We start from the raw sequence: 27,829 nt of genomic DNA, 5'->3' as shown, positions 1-27,829 counted from the left end.
CTATCGAATTAACCTATTTTTAACGTTTTGAGCGCGCGCGATGCCAACGAACATAATTAAAAACGTTTGGGTAATATCGCGAGGTCGGCGCGTGCACTAACTAGTAATGGGTGATGATGGGGGGTTGTTTAATTCGACTGACCTTAAGATCGTTCGATTGGATGAGAATGCCGTCAGCGGGCAGCAGGTCGCCGTACTTGATCTGGCAGATGTCGCCGACGACGATCTCGCTGACGCCGATCTGCTTGACCTCGGCCTGCCGGATGACCGAGAATTTGTGCTCGCCCTCGATGCGGTTCTGCAGCCCGCGGAACTGCCGCTCCTTCGTGTAGTCATTGAACGCGGTAACGAATACAACTACGATAACAGATATCAATATGGCCAGCCCCTCGATCCAGCCGTGCGACGTTTCGTCATCGTCGAACGGTTGCGCTATAGAAAACATCATAAAACAATAAAATTCATTTTCACTAAAAATTAAATTTTTAAATTACCATCTTCCTCGCTTGCCGGTTGATAAAACGATAAACCCAACGATACTATGGCAGCTACTTCGAGAATGATAAGCGTGATATCCTGCAGCGCCTCCCATACCAATTGCAGAAATGTTTTCGGTGGCTTTGGTGGAATCGAATTCGAGCCGAACACTTCTCTCCGGTGCTCGGTGTCTACTTGTGAACCAGTGAGACCTGAAACGAGGTTATGTGCGTAAACACCACACACTCTGTGTGTGTGAATATCGTTTAATTACCTTCACTGGGCGACGTGTACAATTTCTTGCACAGCTCCTGCACACCGCCAATCTCGTTCAATTTGTTCACACCCTCGGGACCTCGGTGTTCCATGAGGTCCCGCAAATGCTTGAGGGTGATGCCATATTGCGCGGGCCGGCCGTCTATCGTAGCCATTTCCACTCAGCTAGATCTGCAAAATAAATATTTAAATTTAAAAAAACACAAAAAAAAAATCTATAAATATAAAAATGTTGAAAATATTATGTCAGCAGTTATCGATCCGCTAAATTACCTCCCGATAGACCAATGATAATAGTCACTTACTCACTTATTCACCCACGCACGCCCACAAATACCAACAAACAAGTCTCGGAAGTCGATGACACAAAATTTTCTTCGAAATGTGAGTCTAAGCGACGTCGATCACCGCAACTTGAATAGTGTTAGAAATATGCTCGAACGATGGGTGCGTGTTTAACCTAATGATAATAGGGGAGGAATTGAACTTAAGTCTTCTTGTAAATATCATTAGCACGCAATAAACTTCCAGAAACACAATGGTATCGGCGTCATTAACGTAACCATTGAAATTTTAAAAGATTTTAATGTTGCGCACACAGACATGGTACATGGTAATTTAATTAGTGTTGCTACGAGAATTAAAGTAAAATATGCGCACGCGTGTGGTGGAAAAAATTTTCCACGCCCGGAAATTGAAAATTCCGTCGCACAATTTCCGGAATTATCTGTATATACATACACACCGCGTTTGTAAAAATAATTTGATATAGTTAGACAACAATGACAATAAAATAAAAATTAATTTCGAAACATTTATCATGCACAAACAAACAAATAGATGATTATGAGTCAGGCGTATTTAAAAACCAACCACGTGTTGTATGTGCAACCGAATCAAATAAAATATCGCAAGTTTGTCGAAAAGCTTTGCACTAAGCCGTCGTGTGACGCAATGAATGACTAAATCCATTCTACTTACTCGTACAACTTACTGTCTTATCTCAACTCGATAGTCACTAGGCAGCGCGGTTGTAAAATAAACGCGATTATAAAAAAAAGCAATAATATTCCATTCGCACGGCACGCATTCCTTATTTGTGCAGTCATCACCAACAACATCTTATTTACACGCAGAATTACAACCAATTCAAGGTTGTTATTATTATTTGAATGCGCAGATGTTAATTTATCGAAACACCCAGTTGAATATTATCACACGATAGATTGGAAACGCGCGCGAGTCGCGCTGGAGGCGGCGGCGGTGGCGGGCGAGCACACGAGCCGCACGTATCTGATCAATAAAATTTCAAGGTGCACGCTCTCCGTACATGCCGTCCGTCTCGTGTATTACGAAGGCGCACTAGATCGATAAGGTGTGCTCAGCGCGCCGCCCGCTCACTCATACACACAGCCAGACAGACACAGCGCCGCCCCCGCACGAATTCAACTCGCAAATCGCGCCGAATTTTACACTACATTATTATATTTTCATTTAAATATTCAACTACACAGCAGTAAATTTAAATTTCCTATACTCATACGCATGTGCGGATATAGTTTATCCTATGGATATGAGTAAAAAAAAAAACATAAAGCTGGGTCACTCAATACAAATCCTCTGCCGGCGACGCAGCGGCGGCTTATGTTCGGGGCCGGCCGGGCGATCAATGAGAATTGAATCTATCTATGCATAGTATTCTCTATCGCAGTTAATGTGTGCTTGATTTTTTATTATCAATGTCAACAAACAGCCACTCACGTAATGAAAATGTTGCATAAAATAAAAAAAATTCAATATTAACCTAAACCAACAGGTTTTTAATTGAATTTCGCCCCTGCTAAACACAGTCGTTTTCATTAATCGATTCACACCTTGAGCAGCGCGCAAGGAACAAGTTTAAACTCTCACACACACAGAGGGGAAGAGATGTAAGATGTGCGGCTTCGAAAATAGTACACGATGTTTGTGTAGCGCTGGGCGCGCGCGAACTAAATTATCCGCACCTATAACGCATTCGCGTCACCGAAAAAACATATTAATCCGCGGTGTAGTTATGTAGTTATGGTGCAAACAGTTTTAGACCCACACCAGCAGGAATATATTTACTGTATACTGTATGTAGTACCAGCCTTGGCTTTTCCTTACTCTTCATTTATTCATTCGCGCGCGGCGGGCGTACACAGATAAATAGAATAAAATCAAGTTTTCATGTCGAAAATTTTTGAGCAATTTCCTTGAACACACAAACAGCCAACTCTACACGTGCAGGCTAGGTACATCTCCAAAGCAGTAGTCAATTACTCATCAGGAAAACGCTACCGTTTTTTTTCCGCCCGAAATTTATTTTTTCTTGCAAAAATGAAGTTACGAGTGTTTTGACTTATGTGTGTATTAAGTAAGCGCAGTCTACTCAAGGCTGTGCGCGCTGTGTGCTACCTACCACCAGCAGCAAGCAACCAGTCATAATCGTTTACATTCTACACGTACCCAACTAAAAATACGGCGAAACTATAAGTACACTACATTTATACATTTATAAACTACCAGTGAAATACATCTGGGTAATATTTATTTATATACTTAATAGTTTATGTTTTTCCAACATTAAACCCAACTAAAAATTGATCAAAACACGATAAATCGATTTTTTTTCGGCGGCGGTTGGGTTAGGTTATCGGAGGGAATGAATAATGAATAAATAAACGGGAAGTTACGAAGCGCATGTTCTAATTTTAAGCCGCAACACAAATCGATATAATATCCATGATTAAATCATACATCGATATTGAAAACAGAAACAAAACACCCTGTATATTTTTCATAGGGCATACATGTTGATTGTTGATCCCCGGAACCGGAAATCGCTTTTTGGCAAGGTACCAGAAAAGATTTTCTAGGGTTTTTACTTTAAAATACTTGTGGTTAATTGATTAATATGATAAATTATGTGTTTGAAGAAAGTTTCCGCTTTGAAATTCACATCACGCACACGTGAAATGGTATAAAATGCCATAAAATGGAATACGACTGTGAAAGTATCAGCTTTCCGGTTTGTGACCTCTCTGGGTTAGAAAAACCACACAATCTTATTAGGCACTTTGATGTTAATTGGGTTTATAGAGGAGTTGAAAGATATCCGCAGGTGTTTGATGGTACGATGGAGCACGTTGTGTTGGTTGGCATGGTTGCCATTATGCACAAGATGATTTTGAATGATATGTGTGCAACGCGTGACAGTTGCGAAGCAGCAGCTAACCTATATCCTATCGTGGTGCCAGTTACACGTTGCGCTTCTCAGGTAGGTATATTTTACCTTTGGTGCGCTCGACTCCGTTCCGTGCTCAACGCGCGTCCAACTGCGACATCGATCCCGATCCACCGCTGCTGCTTGACGCCGGTGGCCAACTCCAACAGAGAGAGGAGACGAGGAGCAGCGACACGCTTCGCCAGCGCGGCCCAGCCCAACACACAACCAGCAGCAACAATACGCAACAATCCGCTCCAACGCCAACAACAATCCAACAACTCGCAGCACTATGGCAGCATCGACACCACGGGCATGCCTCTCGCCCGACCGACCGACGTTTTGCTTTGCTAGCACGCGCGCGCTGGTGACACCGTGCCCCGCACTGAACTGGCCCCCGACGGTCGATGTGCGCCGCGATGTGCGCCGATGATCGGCAGCCGCCTGGTGGAGTGGCAGTGGCGGGGCCTGCGCGTAAAGTTACGGAATTTAACGCGAGCCGCGCGCTACCACCAGCACCAGCTCCAGCTCATTGCTGCCGCCGGCGACGTGCAGCCACCGGTTTAAATCAATCTCTGGTGGTGGTATACCCTAAGAAATTAAATTCACTGACACATGCGTCACAGTTGAGGTTAACACCACCGACTAACAATATCGATGACGAACGAGTGACATTTGAACAAAAACATTACGTAATCACACAGAGAACCAGCGACAACCATCGAAACTAGGTTAATATTATTACACGCTTGATACAAAATACAATTATGGCCGTTTTATGCTGAAAACCCGCTTGGGTGTTTCGGCAAACACTCGGTTAGAAAGTCTTTGAACACACGCACGCGGTGTTGACCTAGAAATTACGCGTGTTTATAAACAAAATCGAGATCAAGGCATTAAACTAATGCAAATAATACCATATCGCACTAATTGATGGTAACCGTGGTAAAGTCATCAATGAAACCAGCAAATTTCGGTGTAAAGTGATAAGATTAAATATTGTTCACTGGTACGTGAATTATTTATTAGTCTAATTATCATTAAGTAACGAAAACCAACGGGGTTTGACCTCGGTGGATTATCATATCGTATTGAGCAGGTCAAGAAGACGTAACTATATCTTAAAATTTGAAGTTTTTATCAAATATGCGCGGAAGTTGTTTAATTGGACTAATTATTTTTAACCGGGTTCAAAGCGACAATACTTGAGGCAAATGAGCGTTAATTTCGGTAGTTGATTGAAATTAGTCCAATCCGCATGCGTGTGTAGAATTTACTCACTTTACCAATTGCACACAAGTGTATCATGTATATTTCTGATGAATTTTCGCAGAAACAAGAAGAAATTGGCACTGAATTGTTATTTAGTTGCCTAAAACCAGTTAAAACTAGTTTGGTGCTTAAATTAAAACTTCGGAAGAAAAAAATTCAATTATTCGCGCTGAGAATAGAAAGGGCCTAGATTGAGTCTTGGCAAATCGCGTTGAAAGTTTTCCATTATAAAGTTGATCTTTATATACGCGAATTGTTCAAACATTGTTAAAAATAACCCCGCTATAGTAGTACTCGTACACAGCGCGCGTTTTATCGCCTATAAATATGAGCATTCGATGCAGCTCGCAGTGCATCGCTGCTATTAATTTCGTATTCGATTCCCTCCCGACTAGACAGGACTATTCACGGGAATAGCCCAAGCATGACCGAAAATATTGCACGTGCTGCGCGCGCGAGATTTTTTTATAGTTGCTCGTAACCTTCGCGGGTAATTATGCAGATTAGTCAGCTGGAATATTCCCGAATTGAGTGATTTTTGGTAACAAAAGTATGGAGATGTTATGTGGGTCATTGCTACGAAAGATCCTGGCGAGTGACGCACGCAGGACTTCCTGTAGAGGTGCCTTAAATGCCAAATCCGTGTGACGGCAAGTGCACAAGTGCACGACGAGCGCGCGGCGAGGATGACGAAACCAGGCGAAACGTTTCAGTTTTCGCCGGAAAATACCGGCTACAGGCTGGCCAGGACTCGCCGCCTGCTGTTTGAGCACGCTTTTCCTCTCGGCTTGGCGCGCACGCAGGAAGAGCGTGTTTTTCGCGATCCACGTCGTAATGGCGGATCGTAAACGACGTGATTACCGCTGAGCAACACGTTTGTTTGGCGGAAAATTAATTGCGCATGCTATTACATCGAGTTTATAGCAGGTTTTCGCGGATACTCTGTATGTGGATAACGTAAAATATGCAATGGTTGACTCGTAAATGACGCACAATTGTGTGGTCCTTAATCACAAGGCTCGGCGGAGCAGTAAAACACTGGTTCCGTGCGACGTCGGAAGTCAATCGTCCTTGATTAGGCGTGCCGCGCCTTAGCCTCAGTTCAAGGATTACAAACGAAAAAAAAAACGCAGCAGTCGCGCGTCGAAAAATTCAACAATGAATCGGAAGCGCTCGCGCGCCTGACCTAGATCGCCCCGCATTGACATTTGCACGAGATTTGCGCGGCCACGTGAGCCACGCCGCCGGAAAAGCGAAAAATAATTTTTCGCGTATAGATGATAATTTCGCCCCGGTGCGTGCGCGACGTTCGTCTGTATTTATCGAACGTTCGAGCAGCGTCTGGCGAGCGCGGGAGCGGGCCATGTGTGCGCGATGTTCGGCTGAAAATCGAGGATAACGTCGGTGGTATTGTGGTTATTTATAATGTATGCCAGTCAGAAATCTCATGGAAACGCGTGACGTCATAGCGCGCGGCGCGCGCCAGCTCGACTCGCCCGCCGCCTCCGAACGGCGTACAACATACAGTCCGTTCGGCCGACCGACCCACCGACCAACCCGACCTCCTCGCGCGCGATCGATTTCGCTCGCGCGCTCCGAAATCCGAACGCCACCGCCGCGGATCTTTCGGCGGGCAATATGCATTTGGATTCGGTGAAAAATGCGAATATGGTTTGGTGACGTCACCGGGTACGTTCACAGCCGGTAAAGGTCAAGCCTTGGCCCTCTTTTGCCGTCTGGGGTTCAAGCCCATCCCAGGCAGGCGGGCGGGTAGGCAGGTTGGTTACTGCCGCCCCCGCCGCGCACTCCCACTGACCTATTTACGCCGCGCGCGCGGAAAACTATCCGTCCTGGGCACATGTGGGACGAAGGTGCGAGCATGACTGGGTGGTGATGTGTGGGAAATGAGTTGATCAGTAGACTTACAGCGTTATCCAGATCCAAAATGTCCACCCCGGCGCCGAGCCCCCCGTTTATCGGCGCAGTCCACGGCGTACCCGGCCGCGGTCAGGTTAACATCGGGCGACCGCGAAGCGAAGCAGCAGCGTACGCCGGACGCCCTATGGCGGCGGCACACGGCGGTGGCGACCCGCACACTCGCTCACCGCGCCGCGGAGCCGCGAAGCCGCGCGGCCGACATGCGAGCGGGGAGACGCGGGCGGAGATGGCGGCCACGGACCGGACGGGCACACGCAACAACAACAACAACGTCACACCAACAACAACAACAACAACAACCCTTTTGCTGGCGGCGGCGGTGTGTGGAGTTGGTGGTTTCGGTGGTGGCGGTGGCGGTGTTCGCTCGTCACGGCGCGCGCGACGGTGACTCGTCTCGCTCGCCGCTCGTCGATTTCTCGCGCAAGTGGCGGCGCCGCCGCTGCCCGACGTCGGCGGTTCGGGCGCGCGCAGACGCCACCGCCGACGCCCTCTGTTGCGCGCCGGCCCAGACCTACGCCAATTCACTCCTTAATTCAATTCACACCTAATTCAACCACCATCTCATCTCTATCTACATCAATCACCAATCAATTCCATAATTTCCAAAATTTAACACTCAAATAAAAAAAAACATTTATCCTTGAAAATAAAAAATAAACGCTTTCGCACGATCATTAATCTTTAATTTATGCCTTCCCGAATGCAGGCAATTGAAAGAAAAAAACATCCGCACACAAAAGAATGAAAAATCGTCCCTCACAAGGTCAATAACACAATAACACGTACACCAACCCCATTCAAATTTGATCCACCTAGGATAGGAATCATTTTCAGCGTGTAATTAAAGTCCTTGGCCTTCACAGGACATTTACACCCGTATTAATAAAAGGGTGGACGGAAATTTAAAAATTTATCATCATAACCACCCTTGTTTGACCTTGAGAGGGGACATTCACATCCATGATCTTTACCAGTACGAGTAGATCAAAATTGAAATTATTTGAACAAAGTTTGATCCATTTTTTTTCCGTTGTCATTATGTATAATTAAGGATCGATTATATTATTCATTAATCAATACTGTCACTAAACATGCACATCACTCACCAGGCGTAGAAAAAATACCTCACGCTATAACATAATTCAAACAATGTTTTATACCGTTGGAAACAATTTTTTTTTATTTTATTTTAAAATGAAACTTGTGCACTTTGTGTCCGTGTGAATGGAATTAAACGATTGGCGAATGTTGAATGCACTCACGCTGATCACGCTGAACTTTACGCGATTATCTCGCGCCGGGAGTATTTGCGGTAATCACAATGCCAATATAATCAATAAATAATTGTGTGTTGTAAGCAAAAAGTAAACAAGCGACGGCGACGTTATCGATCGTTGATTTGTCAAAGTGGCAGTCATCTTCTTGCAGTCACTTTACTTAAATTCGTTAAATTAGTTTGCACACACTGTTTTGGTTGACGTAGATGTCGTTTATTGCTTGTTTGTGCAGCCGACATGATTAGAATATTCTAATTATTATCATCTAGTGGTGTTACATATTACATGTGGTTATATGTGGTTACGCACATTGGAGTAATATACTCTCTAGTCTTAATTGCATTGATTAGAATTGTGTGTCATTATGGGATTATCAAATGTGGAATGGTTGGGATAATTAAATGTGGAAATGGAGTGACACAATGTTTGATGTATGTCGTCACTGCGGTGGATTTATTTATGGTTGGATGAATGATAAAAGTTGTATTGCATGTTTTATTAGAAATTATTTGACTCAGTTTTCGCTTTTACGATTTGAATAGCTTATCTTGTACAGAATTTTTCGAAGATTAAGAATCTTTAATCAGTTCCTCCCTATCGTTTTTAGTTTACAAGATATTCGCGATTGAATAAAATGGGCAAAAATTGAAAAATGTCACTTTTTAGCACTTTTAGTCGCGTTTTTCGACCTTTTACTGTAGGAAATATAATGATATTATATATTTATCTGATAGAGAATTTTCCAATCTTTCATAATCAACAATTTGTTGGTAGCTATCGCTTTTAGTTTAAAAGATATTAATTATCAAAAATCGTCGAAAAATAGTATCAAGCACCCCCCCTTGGCAATTTTTTCTTAAGAAAGAAAATTTCATCTCTTAGATTTCCGTTTTAACTATCCTATCTGATAGAGAATAGTCCGTAGATTAAGACGCTGCGATCAGATCTTATTTATCTCTTTTAGTTTACGAGATATTCGCGATTGAATAAAATGCGCAAAAATTGAAAAATGTCACTTTTTAGCACTTTTAGTCGCGTTTTTCGACCTTTTACTGTAGGAGAATTTTCCAGTATTTCATAATCAGCAATTCGTTAGTTGTTATCGCTTTTAGTTTGGAAGATATTCGTTGCCGAAAATACTCCAAAAAATTACCAAGTCACTTATGCATTCACGCTTCTACGGTGCATCGAATCACTTTTCGAGTCACTTTTACCGCTACCCTCGTACGTTGCTCTGAATGGGAGTCACTTCTACCGCTACTCTTGTACGATGCGCCTGAACCGAGTCATATCTACCGCTAGCCTCATACGGTGCTCCGAACACGAGTCACTTTTACCGCTACCCTCGCACGGTGCCCCGAATCTCGCAAACAATACCACTGAATGAAAAATTTAATTTTAATTCAATCACTTTCTAACTTGTTTAGTTAGGTCAGCAACAGCATCATATCAGTATTTCAATTTAATCCTGAACAAGATAAAAAAAAATACTTGAACCTTTTACTTTCACTCTTTATCAGTACACTTTATGAATACCCAGCCACGAGCCAACTTGAATCGACTGGAATAGATAGAATTGGGTCCACCCAGTGTGCGATTAAGCGCGTGTGCCGCACAGGTGAGCGAAAATTGAATTTGTGCAGCGCGCGAGCACATACATCACCAAATTGAATATCGATTCGATTTGAGCGATACATAATGCAGTCATCTGATCCGATGACGTATCACTATCGGCATGCGGATGAAAAGAGTAGGAGTGTATTAGATCCACTTAAAATTTTAAAACCATTCACCAATATATTAATAATAATTAGTAGGTATAAGTACATCATTTCAGGTAATATAATATTATATTGTTAATTGATTAGTTTCTGGTTAAATTTGTGGTTAAACACACGTTAATTTCGATCATTCATAGTCGGAAGCGACTCTGGCTTTGGCCTTCTGCATGATCTGCTTGAATTCACTTATCCTCACCGTTTGGTACTGCAAATGAATAGTGCAATTAACCAGGTACCGCCTACACAGTATGCAACTCAATATACTTACACCACAAACACTCATTTGCAGTTTCAACTGCGACTGCAGCCGTTTACCCTCGGAGGAATTGAATAACTCATTGGGCTGTTGTGCGATTTTGAACATTTCCCGTCCGTTCTTTCCTTTCAAGCCCTTACAAATTTCCTCCGGGAAGTTTTTCGCTTTTAACCACTCCTGCACCTCTTGATCCTTTGACCCTGCAGTGATAAACACCTCCGGGGTGGTTTTAATGTCCATATCTTTGCGTTTTTGTTCATTCATTAGCTGGAAAATCGCTTTCAGCTCATCGTTGACACTCGACTGGCGGTGTTCCTGTGGTGATTGGTTTACTGGTGGCGCACGCATCTGAACATTTTCTTGTGGGCTATAGTTTGAGAGACTTGGTCGACTTACGTAATCCACCGGTGGTGGCGGAGGTGGTGGGGGTGCAATTGGAGGTTCTAGATTTTAAAACAAAAAAAAAATAACAAAAACACGCAATTGACGTATAAATAGCTCTTTGTTTCACATTGAAAAGTTGACAATACACAATACATTATACCGGATAACAAATAAAAAACAAAAAAGACGATGAAGAATGACATTATGACTCGATAACATCTATAAATATAAGTAAGAAATACGATAGCTAGAGTAAAACGTGTTCGTTTATGGCCGGTTTCATTCATATCGCTTTTTCTTAATTATTTTTTATCGTTATTACTCGAGAAATAAATAAATATCCAACCAAAAACTAAATTATTTTACATTTATATTAGATCTGCTTCTCTAACACTTAGCGGATTATTTGGTATGTGAAAATATGTCTTACGTCATAAGAGAATAATATTCGTAGATACAAGTTTCGAGCGGAATTAATTAATGAGCAATTTCAAAACGGCACACATTAATTCTCGACAAACCAACAATACAAAATGTTACAATTACAATTACATTTAACAGATGATGAGTATGTGTGAGTGGGACGGATTTGTTACACGCACAAAACGTAGACTCTTCTGGGTTCAGAAGTAGCGAAATTCTCCTTTCTTACCAATGCGTTCCCTTCGCACCAATTCAGCAGCGGCGGGTTGTGTGGTAGTTGGATGCTCCGGCCCGCTTGGACTGTGTCTATCCGATGCGGATTCCTAAATTATTAATCATCATTATCAATTATGTCAGGGTTTTTTTGATGGTGTTACTCACGGGACGATTCATGTGATATTGCTGATAAATCGGATTCGGGTAGATATCCGATTGATAGTTGAATCTGCTTACGATTGTATGAGGCACATGGGCAACCTCACCTTTGTGGTTCCTCGCCCGCCACCACTTGCGGGTATCATCCAGGACCTCGAGGTATTCCCCACGGACTACGGTGAGTTCTTTATCGTTGTTTGCTGTGCGTGGGTAGGTTACCTGCACGACCATGGCGTTTTGCTTGTGGAGCATAGCGAGAAAATTCTCCTGGAGGCGTTTGAAGTTGCGTTCGTCATTCGCTGGGCCAGGAACACCTCCTCCTCCATTACGCTCGATGGAATCCGCGGAGATGTCACTACGTGCCCCGCTTGGGAGTTCATGATCCCTTACTGCGTGAGGATGTGGGTTGGGGTGTGGATGATGGTCTATCTTGGGATCTGGTTCATGATGGGGTTCACCTCGTTGGTTCTCCATCATGAACATGTTGTCCTGTACAGATGGGTCGTATTCATCATCGCTGAAATGGCCATCGTTATGTGGGTCCCTGTAGTGTTTGCTTGGTTCCAATTCATCTACGACTGGATAATCCGGGGACCATTTATCCAAGAATACTGGATGGTATGTGCTCACATGTCCCTTCCATTCGTTTCTGGGGATAAGCCAGGCGTTACCCAGGGAATGCCAGAGTTCAGTTTCTTTGCTGGTCACGCAGTTGATCAGCAGATTGATGGCTTCGCGGGTCAACAGAGGTGACACCACATTGTGTGGTATGTGTAAATCAAAGTATGTATCATGGGCAGCCTCCACGATGAGAGCTAGAGGTGTGAATAGGAAGTGTACCAATTCGGGAGCATTAGGGTCGTGGATATGGGCCTTTAATTTTGCTAACAAATTAAAGGACAACTTAAACTTTTGGAAGATATCAACGAATTCCTTCTCTAAAGGTGGTTTTGTTCGCATGGTGAGCATACCATCACCATTGTCACTTTTCTTACTCTTACGATTACGACGGCGGCGTTCCAACTCCCTGGAAGCTGCAGCTGCGTGTTGTAATCGTGCGATGAACTTTTCTATATCATCAAAGCAGTGGTTCAACACTGTGACGTCTCTTTCGTATTGTTCACTTGTGGTGGAACTATTATCGTCATTATTTGTGGTCAACTCTGAGTCGGATTCTCTGTAGTCACGTGAAGCATTTACATGCTGCAATGGGGTTTCATTGAAGGTGGGGGCATGCTACTTCTACGGTTTCGTGTGATGATCCTTCCTTTCTGCATCTCTTTGAGGTCTTCTACTAAATCTTGCGCGGATATGCTTTGGCACTGCACCAAAACAAATCAAAATTACATTTTATCATTTCCTTCAAAATTGGTACTGCCATACCTGAAATATGTGCATTTCTGGTGGGTGCTGTGGGTTGGAGTTGGTCACGATAAAGACCAATATGTTATTGTACATCTCCATCGGGTCCTGGCTAGTGAACGAAGTGGGTTCCACTATGGACTTACCAGGAAACCTCTCCATGATACCCTAAAACAAAATTGTGTCATTTTTTCTTGGGAGCTCTGTATTACCGACACTTACGCCTGTTTCATAATCCATGATCAACACCCAAGAACGATCCAAACACAACTGCATCTTTTGGGACCAGATCCCGTTGGTTTTTTCGAGTTGCAAAAGACGACGCATACCATCTGCAGGGTAGGTGATGCCTGTTTCCTTGTTGACGGTAAACGTAGCCAAATGCTCCATCAAATACGTGGACTTATCCATATCGTCGTTGTTTCTATCGTCTCCTCGGCCCATATCCCGCTCGTCACCCGAGTAACCATTCGAATGGTACGCCATTTTAAGTGGGGCCCAATTAAGTAATTAGGTAACTAAATACCTGAATACCTGGAAATCTAAAACATCACTAATAATAATTAGAACATCGATAAAGTATCATGTCAAGTATTATCACATTCATGTTTTTATCACAATTATCTTATCACTTAATAGCTTATTTGGAGGTTTTTTTCACAGTATCTGATCAAAGATAAGCGTTACATTATTGGAATTATCATACGTAGAAATAACAATTCAATAAACAACTAAACTAAACTAGAATAGATGTGAAGTAGATTTGCAGTACAGTATCATTCGAGGTCATACCACGGCAAATTAATTCCTATGGGTACCCACATTGTCCCAGTATGCGCAAAATTTAAATATCAATAGAAACCGATCGGTAAATACTTCAGCGCATTAATCTCAAGTGAATACAATTGATATCAGATTTCCATGAAATTTGAACTCAACAATTACGTGTCGATTAGAAACCGCGGATGCAAGAAGCGAACGCAAATCGAACGCGAATGGAAACATGTCATTTTCATTTCTCGTCGATCGGCGCGGGCCAGAGTCCGTCCACACACAAGCCACACCTTGCCCACTGATGGAATGTGGTATGTGCGGCATGTCAACAATTCGATTCTCTCTTTCTCTCTTCGTAGGTACACCTGAAGTGCGTACCACGGCGCGGGATACTTGCGCGAAATTTAATTCAACGCATGTGGTATGCCCAAATTGAGCGCATGCGACTTGCAGTCGTATTGGCTGCGACCAACGCTTGCATTTTTCGTGCCTTATCGGTCCCCGGACGACTTCCCACTTAGCCTAACGCGTTGAATATTAATATCGGTAATAAAAATTCTATTGATGCTTGATTTTCACCGGGAATACCTTCAAGAGCATAAATTTGCATTGATTAAATATTTCATCGCCTTGATGACTCATAAATTTATGTTTTGCACCTACATGCTTCTAAGGTTGTCTTAAGTACTAATTGACTTAAGTCTAGTACGGGCCTGACCTGGTTGGAACGGTAAGATGGATAAGCCACCGTGGCTGCCACAATTATCAAATAAACGCTCGCAAGCAGTAAATACCAATTGGGGAAACTAATCGACGTGATTATACTTGATACACCGCGGGAGAGTTGGAAAAACGCAAAAAGAAATCGAGCATGAAGCGATGCAGTAAACGACATGCCACACGCACCTTCTGGAGTTTCGAAGCTTTTTTTTTCTTCCTTTGGATGTGTTGCGATCAGATTGTATCCAAATTTGCCGTCATCGCACACAGGTCACTTCACACGCGTTGGCGGCACACTGATAACACCATCACGATTACAACTGCGCGTATGCTGACGAATTCGTGGTGACTCCGCGGTTGATTCCGCAGGTGTCGACGACGGCAGCGATATCTGAGGTACCTGAGTAGCTTGCTACCGACAGGTAGGCAACTTTCACGCGCATGCGCAAGTGCATTAGTCAGTTATACAATGTCTATTTCATACGGCGTACAAGAATCATTAATATTGTGAGTAAAGCTCTTTAAAGCTCCCAACTAAACTACTTGACTGCCTGTATAATAGTTTAGTTTATACTGATATGAATTAATATTGAGCGGACGCTTAAACTGGCTTTAAATTAATGCTAAGTGAAAAACAATCAAGAATGTTGCGGAAAATATATTGAAAATACAAATATTCATGTTATTTTCGTATTTCAAAGTGTTACTCGCCGCCATTTTGAAATTTTAGTATAAAAGTGCTACAAGTTGAATAATAGCGTTTTTGGTTGAATATTACATAAATTTATGTAGTTGTTGATTACTCTGTAGACGAAAACACTCATTATGCATTCCCCCTCGATAATAGTGCGTATTTAACGCTGTTAATTACAAATATGGAAATATGCACGCATGCATCGAGGATGTACGGCTAATGAATGAGACAGTGGCGTCCATTGGTCGCTCACAACACTCGTTTACGTGCATAATCACAATAAAACGCAAATCGAGCAATATGTAGCTATATACATGTATTTTGTAATGAGTGATCTCATCCGACGCGCGCGATGCACAATCGTAAAATTGTGCGCGAGGAAATTATGACTCATTAAACGCGCGTTAGTCTGCAGAAAACTAACATGTTTTGCAAAAGTTGCATTTGTTACACAACTAGACGATTTGTTATGGTTTGCAATCATTTTTCGCAGTTTATGCGCAAAAATAAATTATTTTATTGTAGAAATCGTACCGCTAGCGACCTCTCGGGACTTTTTAGAGAACTAAAATAGAATGTTTTGTTTGTGTAGTAAAAAATATTGATAAGAATATGCAGATAAATGTCACATGTATATTGATTCTTTTGTTTTCGTTCATGGACCTCACTAGTATTATTCACAAGCAAATGTTATCTTAAAAATAACATAATACAACATATTAAATATTTATTTTAATATCCTGGCTGATGATATTACAGCTTTTATTTGTTTTATTAACAAAATCATGAGTACATATACTTATCATCATTTTTATTATTAATCTTGACATTTATGGATAATTTTGATTATTTTAACGTAATTTATGCTTAAAATGCATCGATTTCTACATTTTTATAATGAAATATCAATTTCTGAGCCGCTAGAGTTAATAATTATTATTAATCAAGTTTGTAGTTGGATTTACTTCAACCTGGCATAATTTAAATAATTATCTATTTACTTTGTGCGATTGCTACTAAACAGCCCATATACTGCCATCTATATAAACTCAACAAACATATGGAACATATCTCTGTTTATTCCACTCGCGATTCATGTCTCTATCGCCTAGAAACTGCGAGAAACTTTCTCTGCGTGTTTCGTGCTGCCCTCCATTCTACATCCGCGCAATATACAATCATCTGTTTGGCGTGCACGACACACAGCGCACGTCGTCCACTATTCACTTGTGTTTTGCATTAGCAGCTTGCTGATACATGATGGCCACTAATATTATTGTTAGTAAACGAAAGAAACGCACGTGTGTGGAAAACGTGCGTGCAATACCAGCCTAGGTGTCAATGATAATCTTGTCAGTGATTAGCAGTGCTTTTTGATCAACAAAACGGTAAAGAGATTTGTTTATATTTGTTATTACCCATCCACTGCGTTTAGAAATCGCCAATTTCAACAATGTCGAACAATATAAACAACACGCATGCTGAAACATTAGCAAATGCGAATGATAAACATGATGAAGATAGTGATACTGATGGTGAACAATGGGAACAGTTTGCTAATTGGATTCACTGTATTTGTGTAGTTACTTTTGATTTGGAGCTTGGGCAAGCTCTCGAGGTGAGAGAACATGGATAATATTATAATCTTTCATGTTTTATGTTTTAATCATTAATTTTAGAGTGTATATCCACCTACAGTGACATTGACCAAACAGGAAACATCCAATATTTGTTATCTAGCCTTCCCAGACTCTAACAGTGGCTGTATGGGTGATACAGAGTTTACAATCAGGCTGCAGTGTTGTCAAAGTAAAAGAACACTTCGTAATGAACACAGTGATTATAATTCCAAGTGTCCTGGCATGCTACAAGTCAATTCAGCTTTCTACTGGGGTTTTGTTTATTTCAGACAAGTTAAAGATATTAGTTTACCAAGGGGGTATTTTCAAAAAGTAATTTTTACACTTAAATTGATTCTTTTTAAAAAAATTAAATAATATTTAATTTCAGAGTGTTGTGATACTATCAAAACTTCCCTTTAATAATTTATTCACTAAAATAATATCCCTGATAGCTCCAGAGTATTTTGACAATGGGAATTTGAGTCTGGAAGCTGCTTGTTTAAACATTGATCAGTGGCCTGTACCAACACCTGGTGTGACTCTTAATTTGCCACTGCTTGGATCAGTTTTTCAAGTAAATATTCAATTAATTTACTTGTTTTCTATAAATTTATAATTTATTACTTTAGACTTATATTCCTCATCAAAGTTCATCATCTTCTTTATTATTACAACTTGCTGGGGTAAATGAAGTCACAACAAGCCCTGAAAATTCCATACAAACATCAGTGGAAGATTTAAATCTTTTTGAAATATTTCAACCAATTGTATCACATATTGACATGCTCTGGGAGTTGGTGATTACAGCTGAACCTTTGATTGTGATGGCATCTTCACCTACTCATTGTTCAGCAATGGTTTTAGCTTTGACAAGGTAAAAAAAAGATTTTAAACGTTTAAATCTACATTTTAAAATTTTAGAATGATTTCGCCATTGAAATTCTGCGCGGATCATCGTCCGTATTTTACAATCCACGACAGTGAATTCAAACAATTCACCAGTAAACTCCAAGGACCACCACCGGTGATACTGGGTGTTACAAATCCGTTTTTTGCGAAAACACTTCATCATTGGCCGCATACAATACGTCTTGGTGATGATTACGGAAAATATTCTAAGTATAAGTTGAAAAAGTCCGGTAATACTAAGATATTTGACCCTACGCCTGGGGTTTATACCAGTTACAAGCCCTTTTTGCAAAAGGATAAGGCAATTATTAAGAATCTTGTCGCTGGGATAAACCTCAAACGTCCATCGGAAGTACAAACGGCTTTGCTGCGCAAACATTTGTTGGAATTGACGCATAGTTTCATGATTCCACTGGAGAGATACATGGCTAGTTTAATGCCACTCTTGAAGAATATTTCTCCTTTCAAGGTTTGTGCGCATTTATATTTAAAAATCCGGGTAATTAGGATTTAATATTAATTTCTGGGATGAAATAATTACAGGCAGCACCAATGCCGTTGCCATTCAATCCTGACCAGTTTTTCGCGATGCTGGAAACGGCAGGACCTCAACTCACTTCGGGGATTAAAGGTGATTGGATTGGTTTGTATCGGAGGTTCTTCAAATCGCCGAATTTCAGCGCGTGGTTTAATATACGGTATACTGAACTGACGATGAAGTTGCAAGCGTTGCAATTGGAAGCTTTATGTGAGGCAGTAAGTAAAAAATGTAATTTTTAGGTTATTTTTTGTTGTTACATGTTTTTTATTGTTTAGGATTTAAAAAGTTGGGTCCATGATAAAGCAGAAGTGGAAGTGGTGGATATGGTGCTCAAAATAAAGAATAAAATCACTAAATGTGAGCAGCACGCTGTAGGTATGAACGGCACCGTCCGCAGGCAATTGGAACAGAAATTACAAGATATTATCTGTTCCCTGCCTGATGATCTACGAAATATTCTGCAAAGATGATAATTAACTAGGTAATAACTCAATTGACATCATGATCATGCAGATCCAGTTTTAGTAATAATTCAGTAGGTTTTATGAGATTAATTACATGACAGCAATATCGGTTGATTGTTTACATTCAAATACGTATTCATTTGAACAAACGAACAAAGCAGGGATATTTGGAGGCTTGTGCTCTGGATGTGTGTTAGCATAAATGTGCATCATTTAAGTGTATATATGTAAAAGTTGTCAAACTATTGTAACTAGATTTAAGAGAGTTTAAATAGTGCCAAACGAAAATCGGCATTACTGCCACACAACTCCATCCTATGACTAGAATAATAATTATGTAAAACATGTGAAACACATGTGAAGATGTGTAACAAAAAGGCCTACTTTCGATATTCTAAATAAGATTCGTGTGAGATTGTTGGCCGTGTATATATCATGTTACTGGCATCTGCTGTGCATCACTCTTGACACTAATAATTTGGGAGACATTTGTCTGATTATCGTCTCTACTTTCATTTAATTTTAAACACTTGATTTAGTTTGAATTTAGTGTAAGATGATTTATTTTAATATTAGATATGGAAATAAACATATTTTTATACAAAATAGGCGTAAAATATTTGAAAAAATCAAAATTATATCAAAAAATGGTAAAACTATACAAATTACAGGTTTATATCAAGAATTTCAGTGGATTTGCTATATAATATGATTATTTGTTTTTCTTTTGTGCTTTTTCTCAAAAATTTCTTATAAATTTACATTATTTCATGCATTTATGGACCTAATGTACTTAAAACTCATGAATTTCGCAAAATTTGCTTTGTTTTTTGGTTCTTTTTCAGTAGTAACTTCAATAATGATTGGTACACGACTTCTCCCACCATTGCAGCTTGACCTACCTGTTTTATCAAGTCGTGGGAGTAGGCGCCAAAGCGCCGCGCGCGCTCGGCTCGCAGTTGTCGGGGGGAGCGCAGCGCTGTAGCATTGCGAGCCCAGCCGCTGTTATGATCCGAAATTAAGAAATGATCAATACCGCCGTCGCTCTAATTAAATAGCGCGCTCCGCATTCGGCGGAAACAAATGCGCCAAGCAGCCGCCAAAAATACGCACGTACGATGCGCATCAGGCACCTGCTCTTGGGCACAACGACGCTGCTCGAAATCTATCGTGAGTACATTGAATAAAATAACTGGAACAGCTCTCATTGTCCCAATCGGACGAAACGTCAACTCGGTCAGCGCACGCGACTAAAACTTGTTTTATTTCTTTATTATGCAGGTGTCCACAGTCATTGCATCGATATACATTCCCGAATTGTCTCGCAAGGACTGCATTACGTCCCTGGCGGGACAAATCCTTGCACGCTCTGCATTTGTGATAAGGGTGGTCCAAAATGGTGCAAGTCTGTGTTGTGCTCACCACCCCAAGTAAGACAAACGCATTTATTTGTTTTATGTAATTTAATTTGTGTTTTTTTTGTGTAGAATTGCAAATCGTTTCAAGTTGGGAGTTCTTGCTGTGAATTCAAGTGTTTAGACGATATCCTTTCGTCGCACGACAATTACAAAGACACTTATGATGTTGCGCTGCGTTTCATAGCCACCACCGTCACCGCTGTTCTGTCAATATCCCTCTTGTTCTTTTTATACAATCGCCTTAAGAGGAACAAATCACTCCAGCATCATAATCATCAGCATGAGGAGCAAAGAAATCTCAGTAATGTGGGGTATATTGCTGGGAACTTTGGCTACAATCAACATAACATGGGGTAAGAAATTTTGTACCTTAAACTTTTATTTTTCAATATTAATATAAAAAAAAACATTTTAGGTATTTGGGTTCGGGTAATAACGAAATAGAAATACGATATGAAGAGACCAGTACCAATTTTTCGCTCTGGAAACCCCCAGGGAATTATTTCCCGCCTGGTGAAGCGCCTCCACCATACGAGGAGGCGATGCGCGGTGTTCAGCATGACCTTACTCACAATATCCACAATGCAACCACGCACAATACCTAATCAACTCCATTACCTCCTCATACCCGCAAGAAATCACGCCTGCGTACATACAATGCCGACATGAAGACACTCCTTCCTCAACGGGCACCTCAACTGCAATGCCCATGCAAATTCCAACGGTAGCAAACACCAGCACGGCTGAAATCCCAAATATCTCCAGCAACACGCATCAGTACGTGAATGTACGTGTGCAGGTCCAACATAATGATCATAAAAAACACGAACGCGCTAACAACCAACAACACCAACATCATCCGCCGCCACATCCACACCCACATAAGTCCGAAGCATCATATGAGAATGTAACAGCGCTTAAGGGTAATGGTAGTACATCAGGCGTAGCGCACGATCGCCCAACAAGCTCAGGTTTGACGAAATCCGCTTATCATAAAAGCCGAAGTCGGTCCCAGGTGATCCTTGCGGATAATGCGAAAGTAGCTCATAGCAACTCATCGGCGAGTTCGTCCACCATGCCGGACACCTACGAATTGGTCCCGCACGTGCCAACTCTGCTCGGCGGCTCGCAGGCTGCGTCACCGTACAGTCGCTACATGAACGACGCGTACAATAAAATCAAACTACACGATCAATACGCTTCTCGGTCGGACCCGAAGAAGAGCATGCATCGCACGCTGCCAAAAAACCTGCGCGAGTTGTTATCAAATCCGGACGGGTTTAAGATCGGCACCACCTTGAGCAGTCACCAGTTGCATCAGGCTGAACGTGTGTTGATGACTGAAGCGCCTAAAGTCACGTTCAGCTCAACTCCGAAAATAGAGAAAGTAAAACCGCCACCGCCATTGTCTCAACAGCAACAACCCATTGTGGTGCCTGTTATTGAGGTGCCCAAATCAATTGAGAAAGCGAAAGATGTTCCTGTGAAGAGTTTGCTTACTTACCAGAGTTTATCACAGGATGAAGAGGATTACAGGTAGCATAATAGTGTGTATAATAAATATGATGATTATTTATTGTATTGTTTAAGGAGTGAGTGTGAAAATTGTAAAACAGCGAATGTTTCCGGCGCGGATGATGATGGCGAGGCGATGAATGAAACAATGTCGCTGCAGCGACGTCCACTCTCCGAATCCGGTTATGAATTGTCTTATCGCACGTCTTTAACGTTACCAACACATTCCAGAAAACAAAGGTTTGTACCATTTAATTTGCTATTTGTATCTTCTACTTGTAATTGAATAATATTTGTAGAACTTATCCATGCGCGTCGAATACCAGAGAAAAATGGTTCACATCGATGCAGCAGACAAGCAGCGAGGAGTCGGATTAGCACACGCGCGCGTATATACCAAAACAAAGTACAAAAAAATGTTATGATTTCGTGCCCGAGCGAGCCAAGTGAGTATTTTATCGGACAACTTGACATTCAACTGTTTTGTGATAATTATTTATACGTATATGAATATGAATATGCTTCCACGTGGTATCATCCATAGCCAGTTGATCTATTGACCCGGCGAATCAAATAATTTACGAATATTTTCATTGTGATATTTTACGAATCGGTTTTTTCTATGGACTTTTGTTTCACTTTGCACAATCGCATGGCGGCGATGATAATATTACTATAAAAGTTCGTGGATAGTAAAACAGCAAACGTGTTCAATCGACCTGATTTAGCATGTAATTAAGATTTAAACAAGCAAAGCATTTGTGTAAAATTACATCCTTCGGGATTCGATTGATTGATGTGTTTTGTACGAATGGCGTAGTAGAATGTAAATGTGGTTTTAGTGATATAACATGTGTATGCAAGGTGGAAATAATTTAGTGAACACACGTACGGAAATAAAATCGTTTTATATGAATCCGTTAACGTTTCAATACAATTCCTTAGCGTTAAAATGTACAGAATAGATATAAAAAGTGACATAAATAGAAAAGCCAATGAGCCACGATGCCCATGCGGATTAACTTATAAGTTTTATAAAATTATTTAGGTATTTAAAAGCCCAGCGGGTTTTTCTGGACGATTCCGAGCTCCTTGCAGACGTTTTTCGAAATCGCGGACATTTTGGTGTAGTTGACGAGCGTCTTTCCAGTGGATACTGCTTTGAGGTTCCGAGCGACGCGTTCAGATGCCTGCAGACACCAGGATTCCGTCATCAGTTTCTCATGTTCGGCAGAGGGAATCTTCTCATTCAGGGACTTTGTGCATCTGGATAGGACTGCAGCGCTTGTGGTGAGGTCAATTGCGGCATCAGCGAGTCGGTTGAGAATGAATTGTTCATCGACGATGTTCTTGCCGTATTTAATCAGGACCATCTCGACTGATTGACCAAAAGCATCCACACCCTTGGCAATCATATTGGCTGACTGGGCAAGGTCCTTGTGCACCAAATGATCCATCGCTGGCGGTGTGGCGAGACCAACCGAGCGGACCACTCTCTTGGATGCCTCTTCAAAAATGAGTCCTAGATTCGCCGTGGGATTCCTGAAGGCGTTTTGCAGTTCTTTCAAATGCGCGCCGGCGTATTGAATACCGGTAAGTGCAACAAACAATCGTAAAATGTCGTTGGTGCCTTCAAAGATGCGGAAAATACGCAGATCTCTTAAAATGCGCTCCAGGCCAGTTTCTTTCATGAAACCCATGCCTCCCATGATTTGAATAGCTTCATCGCACACATACCATGCGGCTTCCGAAGCGAAAATCTTTGATACAGCGGCTTCAAGATGGTAATGTTCTGATCCACTGTCCATGTTGCCAGAAATCATGTAAGCCATAGACTCGGTAACATAGTGCAGCGTGGACATTGTGGCGATCTTTTCCTGAATGCTGCCGAAAGTATCAATTTTTTTACCGAATTGAAGACGGTTTGTGGCGAATTCCACGGCTTTGGCTGTACATGTGCGCATTGTACCGGAAAGCGCAGCAGACATACCAAATCGGCCGTTGTTTAAAATGTTCATCGCTACTTTGAAGCCGTTACCCACGCCGCCGAGGACATTTTCAATGGGGATTTTCACATTGTCATAGTATACTTCTGCTGTGTTGGACGCTTTGATGCCCATCTTTTTCTCAGGGGCACCGTTGGTCACACCACCAAAACTGCGCTGGACAATAAACGCGGTGACTTTATCTCTGGTTTCGCCTGTTTTAGGGTCTTTGATCGGAGTTTGGGCGAAAACAGTCATTACTTCAGCAAGTCCTCCGTTACTGATCCAGATTTTCGATCCGTTCAGGATGTAATGCTTGCCGTCATCGGACAAAACAGCGCGGGATCTGATCGAACCAGCATCCGAACCGGAGGAGGGTTCCGTCAGGCAGAAAGCAGCGTAGTGTTTGCCTGTCGACACCATCGGGAGGTACTTCTTCTTTTGTTCGTCTGTGCCGTAGAGCAGGATTCCTTTGAAGCCGATAGATTGATGCGCACCAAGGGTAATACCAACGCCCATGTCATGCATGCCGACGATCTCCACCAGGCGCGAATATTGTGTATTCATCAGTCCAAGACCGCCAAGTTCTTGCGGGACCTGAATACCGAACGCTCCCATATCCCACAGCGCTTCCAGGCATTTATCTTCAACTTTTTCAAGTGCATCATTCTTTGCTGGGTCATTTACTTCCTACAATTGAAAGGTAAGACTAATTATTAAATGAATATTATCCATATCTATGTGAATTGCATTTAAAGAATGCACTATCACAAAATTAGTACAGAAATAGATGCAGGCTATATTTATATAACTTGTTTATAGTTTGGCTAATCACATTTGACCTTTGGTCCAATTAATTTTTGCTTTTGCTTGCATTCCAAAAATAAAATGTTGTTGGTCATAGTATGCAAACAATTTACCTCAAAAAACTTTTGAAATGGGTCAACCAGCATCTGAATGGTTTCCCTGGCTTCTTCATTTAATACATTTGGATAAGGGAAGACTTGGCTACTTTGTACTTGGCCCCTGAACATGTTCATTGTGAATGATAGGTTTTCTCCGGCTGGTTTTGCAGGCTTTTCATTGTTGGTAACTGTTTTAAGGTTCACTGCAGTAGTGCTCAAATATCTAAAAAAAATATATTAAGAAAAACGGTTATTTAAGATATAATTAATTGTTTAATGGTTTACCTTGGCACAACCAATTTGTTCTTGGCCAAATTGGTCAATTGAAGACTTCCTCGCAGCATGATTGTATGGTTTTGGTAATGCCAAGAATTAAAACTTAGGAAACCTACACGTGTTGCGGGTTTGATGATAGTCGCTGCGTGAATGAAACTGAATTTAGCAGGCTATTCCGTTTGCTAACGATGTTTTTAATGACTAGAACGGGCTAGACTGCACTTTGGACTTTGCACAACCAAAAATCAGGTGGCGAGCTAAGTGGGATATGCATAAGTTTATCGCGTGGATTAACTACTCTACGCTGAATTTCAGCTGTTTACAAACAGAAGGAGTGAAAGGGTATTACTCGAATTGTACTTTAGCATTAAACAAAAAATACACTGTTAAAGGCTATTGGAAAGTTGTAAATAAGTAATTCTATGTACATGTCAGAAAATATGCCTGCATACGTGTGCGCGCGTATGTTTAGCGTGTATGTATAGTGGTCATACATATGCTGCGCTAGCAATACATACGCAGCTAGCCCCACGTGATTTAGTGCGATAAATCAACAATGACACACAGAAATGTCTGAACTGTTCAAAGGTGGGGTGGAAAACAATTTGTAGTCGCAAAAATTGATCTATTTCTGTTAATTACAGGTATTAATTCAATTTGGTTTCGATTATTCGACCATCGGGGCTTTCTCAACGGTGAAATACAGTATCTACTCCGCGAGTTAGAAGTGAGTAGGGTTATATATTCACTAATATCACTCACTTTTTAAGTATTTCTTCAGTTTATTTAATTATAAATTGTTTTTTTTAGCAAAAACGAAGTGATAAAGAGGTACAGGAACTCTTCACAATCTTAGAAAACATCACAAACATCAGAGATACACAAATTAATCATGCTAAACAACTGATTGACTCACTGTATCCACCAGCACGAGTTGACTTGGGGCAAGCTCTGCAAACTGCAAAAGCCATTGAGGATATTGAAGCTAAGTACAAAGAAAATACTGCATTGGTTGATAGCAGACAAAAACGTCAATTGGAATGGGAGCAGTTTATTGAAGGAATCAGTGATAATTGCCTACAAATTGACAAGAAATTTGAGCTGGAGGAAGAGAAACTGAAAGATTTCTACAAAGATCTACAACAAAAGTTACAACTGGATAAATAAAACTCCAAGATGATTGCAGGACCAATCACTGATGCTCAGATTTTGTATAAACCATCAAAAGACCTGTTGAAATTTATAAGAACACTAAAAGTTGATGATGATAGTATCCCAAATGGTGTAAGTAATATTGTCACAACAAAAAGTAAAAAGAAAAGTGATGTAGAAGATATTAAAGTAAGAAAAGGGTATTCAGATTACCCTTCTGTACTTACATCTAGTGACTTAGATTACTTGAATAGTTTACAAGCAAATCTAGATGATGATGTGGACTTTGAAAAAGAGCCTGCTGAATGTACAGAGAGAAAACCAGGTGATAAGTTACTTAATTTTGAAGATCTTACCTGGTTACATAAATATATAGAAGAACAAAATAAAGAGCGTGACGAAAAGGACCGCGTGTATTTTCACAAGCTGTTCCAAGGTACTGAGATAATTCTACCAAAAAATGAAGAGATAGAGAGGAGCGAAGAACTGGAGGCACGATGTGTGAAATTAAGGAATCAACAAAGTAACAGAGAGTATAAAATGATGACTAAAAACGTTGATAACACGCGGAAACATTTACCTGAAGATACCATTTCATATCAAAGTAAGATTTTTAAGCATATTATGTATAAAATATTTATTTATTTCTTTGTTTTATATCTTTGCAGTGAAAGAAATCAACGCTCAACTGATAGCGGTATTTCAGTTTGTGGTTTCTGTGCTGACTGGTTTCTTGTTTGGTTTCCTGGGGATCGAACTCATGATCGGATCTCAGGACTTTGGATTTCGACTATTGCTAGGAATAATCGGCGGGTTGATTGTTGCGCTTGCTGAGTTGTATTTTCTTGCAAAGAAGCTTAACGAAAACGTGGACGAGTTGTATAGTTCCACGGCTATAACCAGCAATCATAACAATTCAAAATTCAAGCGTGAATGAAAACAATTGCTATTTTTGTTTATTTTAGTAGTGTAGCAACATTTGCAACTATCAACAATGTTATTGCATAGTTTATTTGAGAGATAGGGGTTAAGGTGCCTATATTTTATGTATGTTTCACTACACAAATTATCTTACAAGTAGGCGCCATTAAAGAGATTGTGCAATTTTCCAGTGTATTTGTATTCTTGAATTAAAATAATCGATCTTTGATTAAGTATTATTGTCATATTGTCAATCAATAGTCCTTATACAACACATGCACCCTTTCTAACTCTTAAATTTATCGGAAATACACTAAAATACACTTTAAAAACAGCAATTCTAAAAGTGAACATGGAGAACACCCTGTAATTCCTGTACCAATGGAGAAATTGATGCTATCTTATTACCATATGATAGTTAATGAATCCCTCTAAAATATGACTATCTTCCCAACCCTTTTAACCCTTTAGAACTACCTTAAAAGGACCTTTAAAATGATGTTTTTCTGAACTTTTTAATAGTGAGCGTGGAAAACACCCTGTAACTTCTATACCAATAAAGCAATTTAGTTTATCTTACAGTCAGATGATAGCTAAGAAGTCCCTCTATAATATGCAAAAAAGTTACTAAAATAATCGATCTAGAATTAAATTATCTATCAGGTTTCCGATTTAAAATTTAATAGAAATTAATAGTTCCATGCATAGTACAAGTACAATTCTATTCATGTTCTGCACTTCCACATTGAAAGTGTGTTTACAAACAAACAGGTTTCAGGGCATTTCATTTTGAGTTGTGCATGTACACTTACTGCTAAACTGTATTTCTAATCTCTACATGTGATATTAAAAAGGGAAATGTGAA

The 27,829-nt window shown here is 40.8% G+C and overlaps 7 protein-coding genes across 19 annotated transcripts in view; 4 read left to right on the top strand and 3 right to left on the bottom strand.

The window, feature by feature from the left end:
- PMCA (plasma membrane calcium-transporting ATPase 3) overlaps positions 1 to 7,614 on the bottom strand; it is a 28,174-nt gene extending 20,560 nt beyond the window's left edge. For 5 of the 13 annotated variants that reach the window (XR_010549544.1, XM_065309850.1, XM_065309838.1 and 2 more), the window contains exons 1-4: positions 4,070 to 4,421; positions 752 to 924; positions 495 to 689; positions 143 to 432 (exon numbers count right to left, since the gene is read on the bottom strand). Coding sequence is in view for 12 of the 13 variants with exons in the window: in XM_065309850.1 (XP_065165922.1) it covers positions 143 to 432; positions 495 to 689; positions 752 to 908 (642 nt within the window). In the remaining variant the exon portion in view is untranslated. Of the gene's footprint in view, positions 1 to 142; positions 433 to 494; positions 690 to 751; positions 925 to 4,012; positions 4,425 to 7,198 lie in introns of those variants that run through there. The other 8 variants (XM_065309842.1, XM_065309844.1, XM_065309847.1 and 5 more) reach the window with 4 other exon arrangements.
- Positions 7,615 to 10,264: 2,650 nt separating this feature from the next.
- LOC135797164 (epidermal growth factor receptor kinase substrate 8-like protein 2) lies at positions 10,265 to 15,110 on the bottom strand. The gene is given in 8 exon segments (XM_065309376.1): positions 10,265 to 10,473; positions 10,537 to 10,967; positions 11,561 to 11,654; positions 11,713 to 12,924; positions 12,927 to 13,028; positions 13,090 to 13,236; positions 13,291 to 13,610; positions 14,749 to 15,110. Coding segments are annotated over 7 exon segments (2,328 nt in total). The 5' UTR covers positions 13,555 to 13,610; positions 14,749 to 15,110; the 3' UTR covers positions 10,265 to 10,395.
- A 1,267-nt stretch (positions 15,111 to 16,377) lies between these two features.
- LOC135797764 (protein DENND6B) lies at positions 16,378 to 19,398 on the top strand. The gene is made up of 7 exons (XM_065310275.1): positions 16,378 to 16,874; positions 16,936 to 17,208; positions 17,267 to 17,452; positions 17,508 to 17,752; positions 17,800 to 18,256; positions 18,331 to 18,543; positions 18,604 to 19,398. Exons 1-7 carry the CDS (start codon positions 16,710 to 16,712, stop codon positions 18,796 to 18,798), a joined length of 1,734 nt encoding a protein of 577 aa, XP_065166347.1. The 5' UTR covers positions 16,378 to 16,709; the 3' UTR covers positions 18,799 to 19,398.
- A 346-nt stretch (positions 19,399 to 19,744) lies between these two features.
- On the top strand, positions 19,745 to 24,402 carry LOC135797763 (uncharacterized). Its single transcript, XM_065310274.1, is given in 7 exon segments — positions 19,745 to 19,962; positions 20,074 to 20,222; positions 20,280 to 20,563; positions 20,626 to 20,794; positions 20,797 to 21,746; positions 21,801 to 21,965; positions 22,025 to 24,402. Coding segments are annotated over 7 exon segments (1,848 nt in total). The 5' UTR covers positions 19,745 to 19,910; the 3' UTR covers positions 22,104 to 24,402.
- Acadvl (Acyl-CoA dehydrogenase very long chain) lies at positions 22,615 to 25,105 on the bottom strand. The gene is made up of 3 exons (XM_065310273.1): positions 24,901 to 25,105; positions 24,631 to 24,838; positions 22,615 to 24,400 (listed from the first exon to the last, which is right to left on the bottom strand). The coding sequence occupies exons 1-3, from the start codon at positions 24,957 to 24,959 to the stop codon at positions 22,778 to 22,780; spliced, it is 1,890 nt and encodes a 629-aa protein (XP_065166345.1). The 5' UTR covers positions 24,960 to 25,105; the 3' UTR covers positions 22,615 to 22,777.
- Positions 25,106 to 25,295: 190 nt separating this feature from the next.
- Muted (biogenesis of lysosome-related organelles complex 1 subunit 5) lies at positions 25,296 to 26,058 on the top strand. Its single transcript, XM_065310277.1, has 3 exons — positions 25,296 to 25,479; positions 25,536 to 25,618; positions 25,702 to 26,058. The coding sequence occupies exons 1-3, from the start codon at positions 25,461 to 25,463 to the stop codon at positions 26,056 to 26,058; spliced, it is 459 nt and encodes a 152-aa protein (XP_065166349.1). The 5' UTR covers positions 25,296 to 25,460.
- A 9-nt stretch (positions 26,059 to 26,067) lies between these two features.
- LOC135797766 (transmembrane protein 199) lies at positions 26,068 to 27,200 on the top strand. The gene is made up of 2 exons (XM_065310276.1): positions 26,068 to 26,647; positions 26,712 to 27,200. Exons 1-2 carry the CDS (start codon positions 26,068 to 26,070, stop codon positions 26,978 to 26,980), a joined length of 849 nt encoding a protein of 282 aa, XP_065166348.1. The 3' UTR covers positions 26,981 to 27,200.
- Positions 27,201 to 27,829: the final 629 nt, after the last annotated feature.

This window comes from Atheta coriaria, unplaced genomic scaffold (assembly GCF_025399875.1).
Source record: "Atheta coriaria isolate IRGN ID8LTWV9N9 unplaced genomic scaffold, Caltech_Dcor_3.1 hic_scaffold_8_pilon, whole genome shotgun sequence".
Lineage (NCBI taxonomy): Eukaryota > Metazoa > Arthropoda > Insecta > Coleoptera > Staphylinidae > Dalotia > Dalotia coriaria.
The sequence above is the reverse complement of the archived record's forward strand: the minus strand, read 5'-3'. Positions and strand labels throughout refer to the sequence as shown.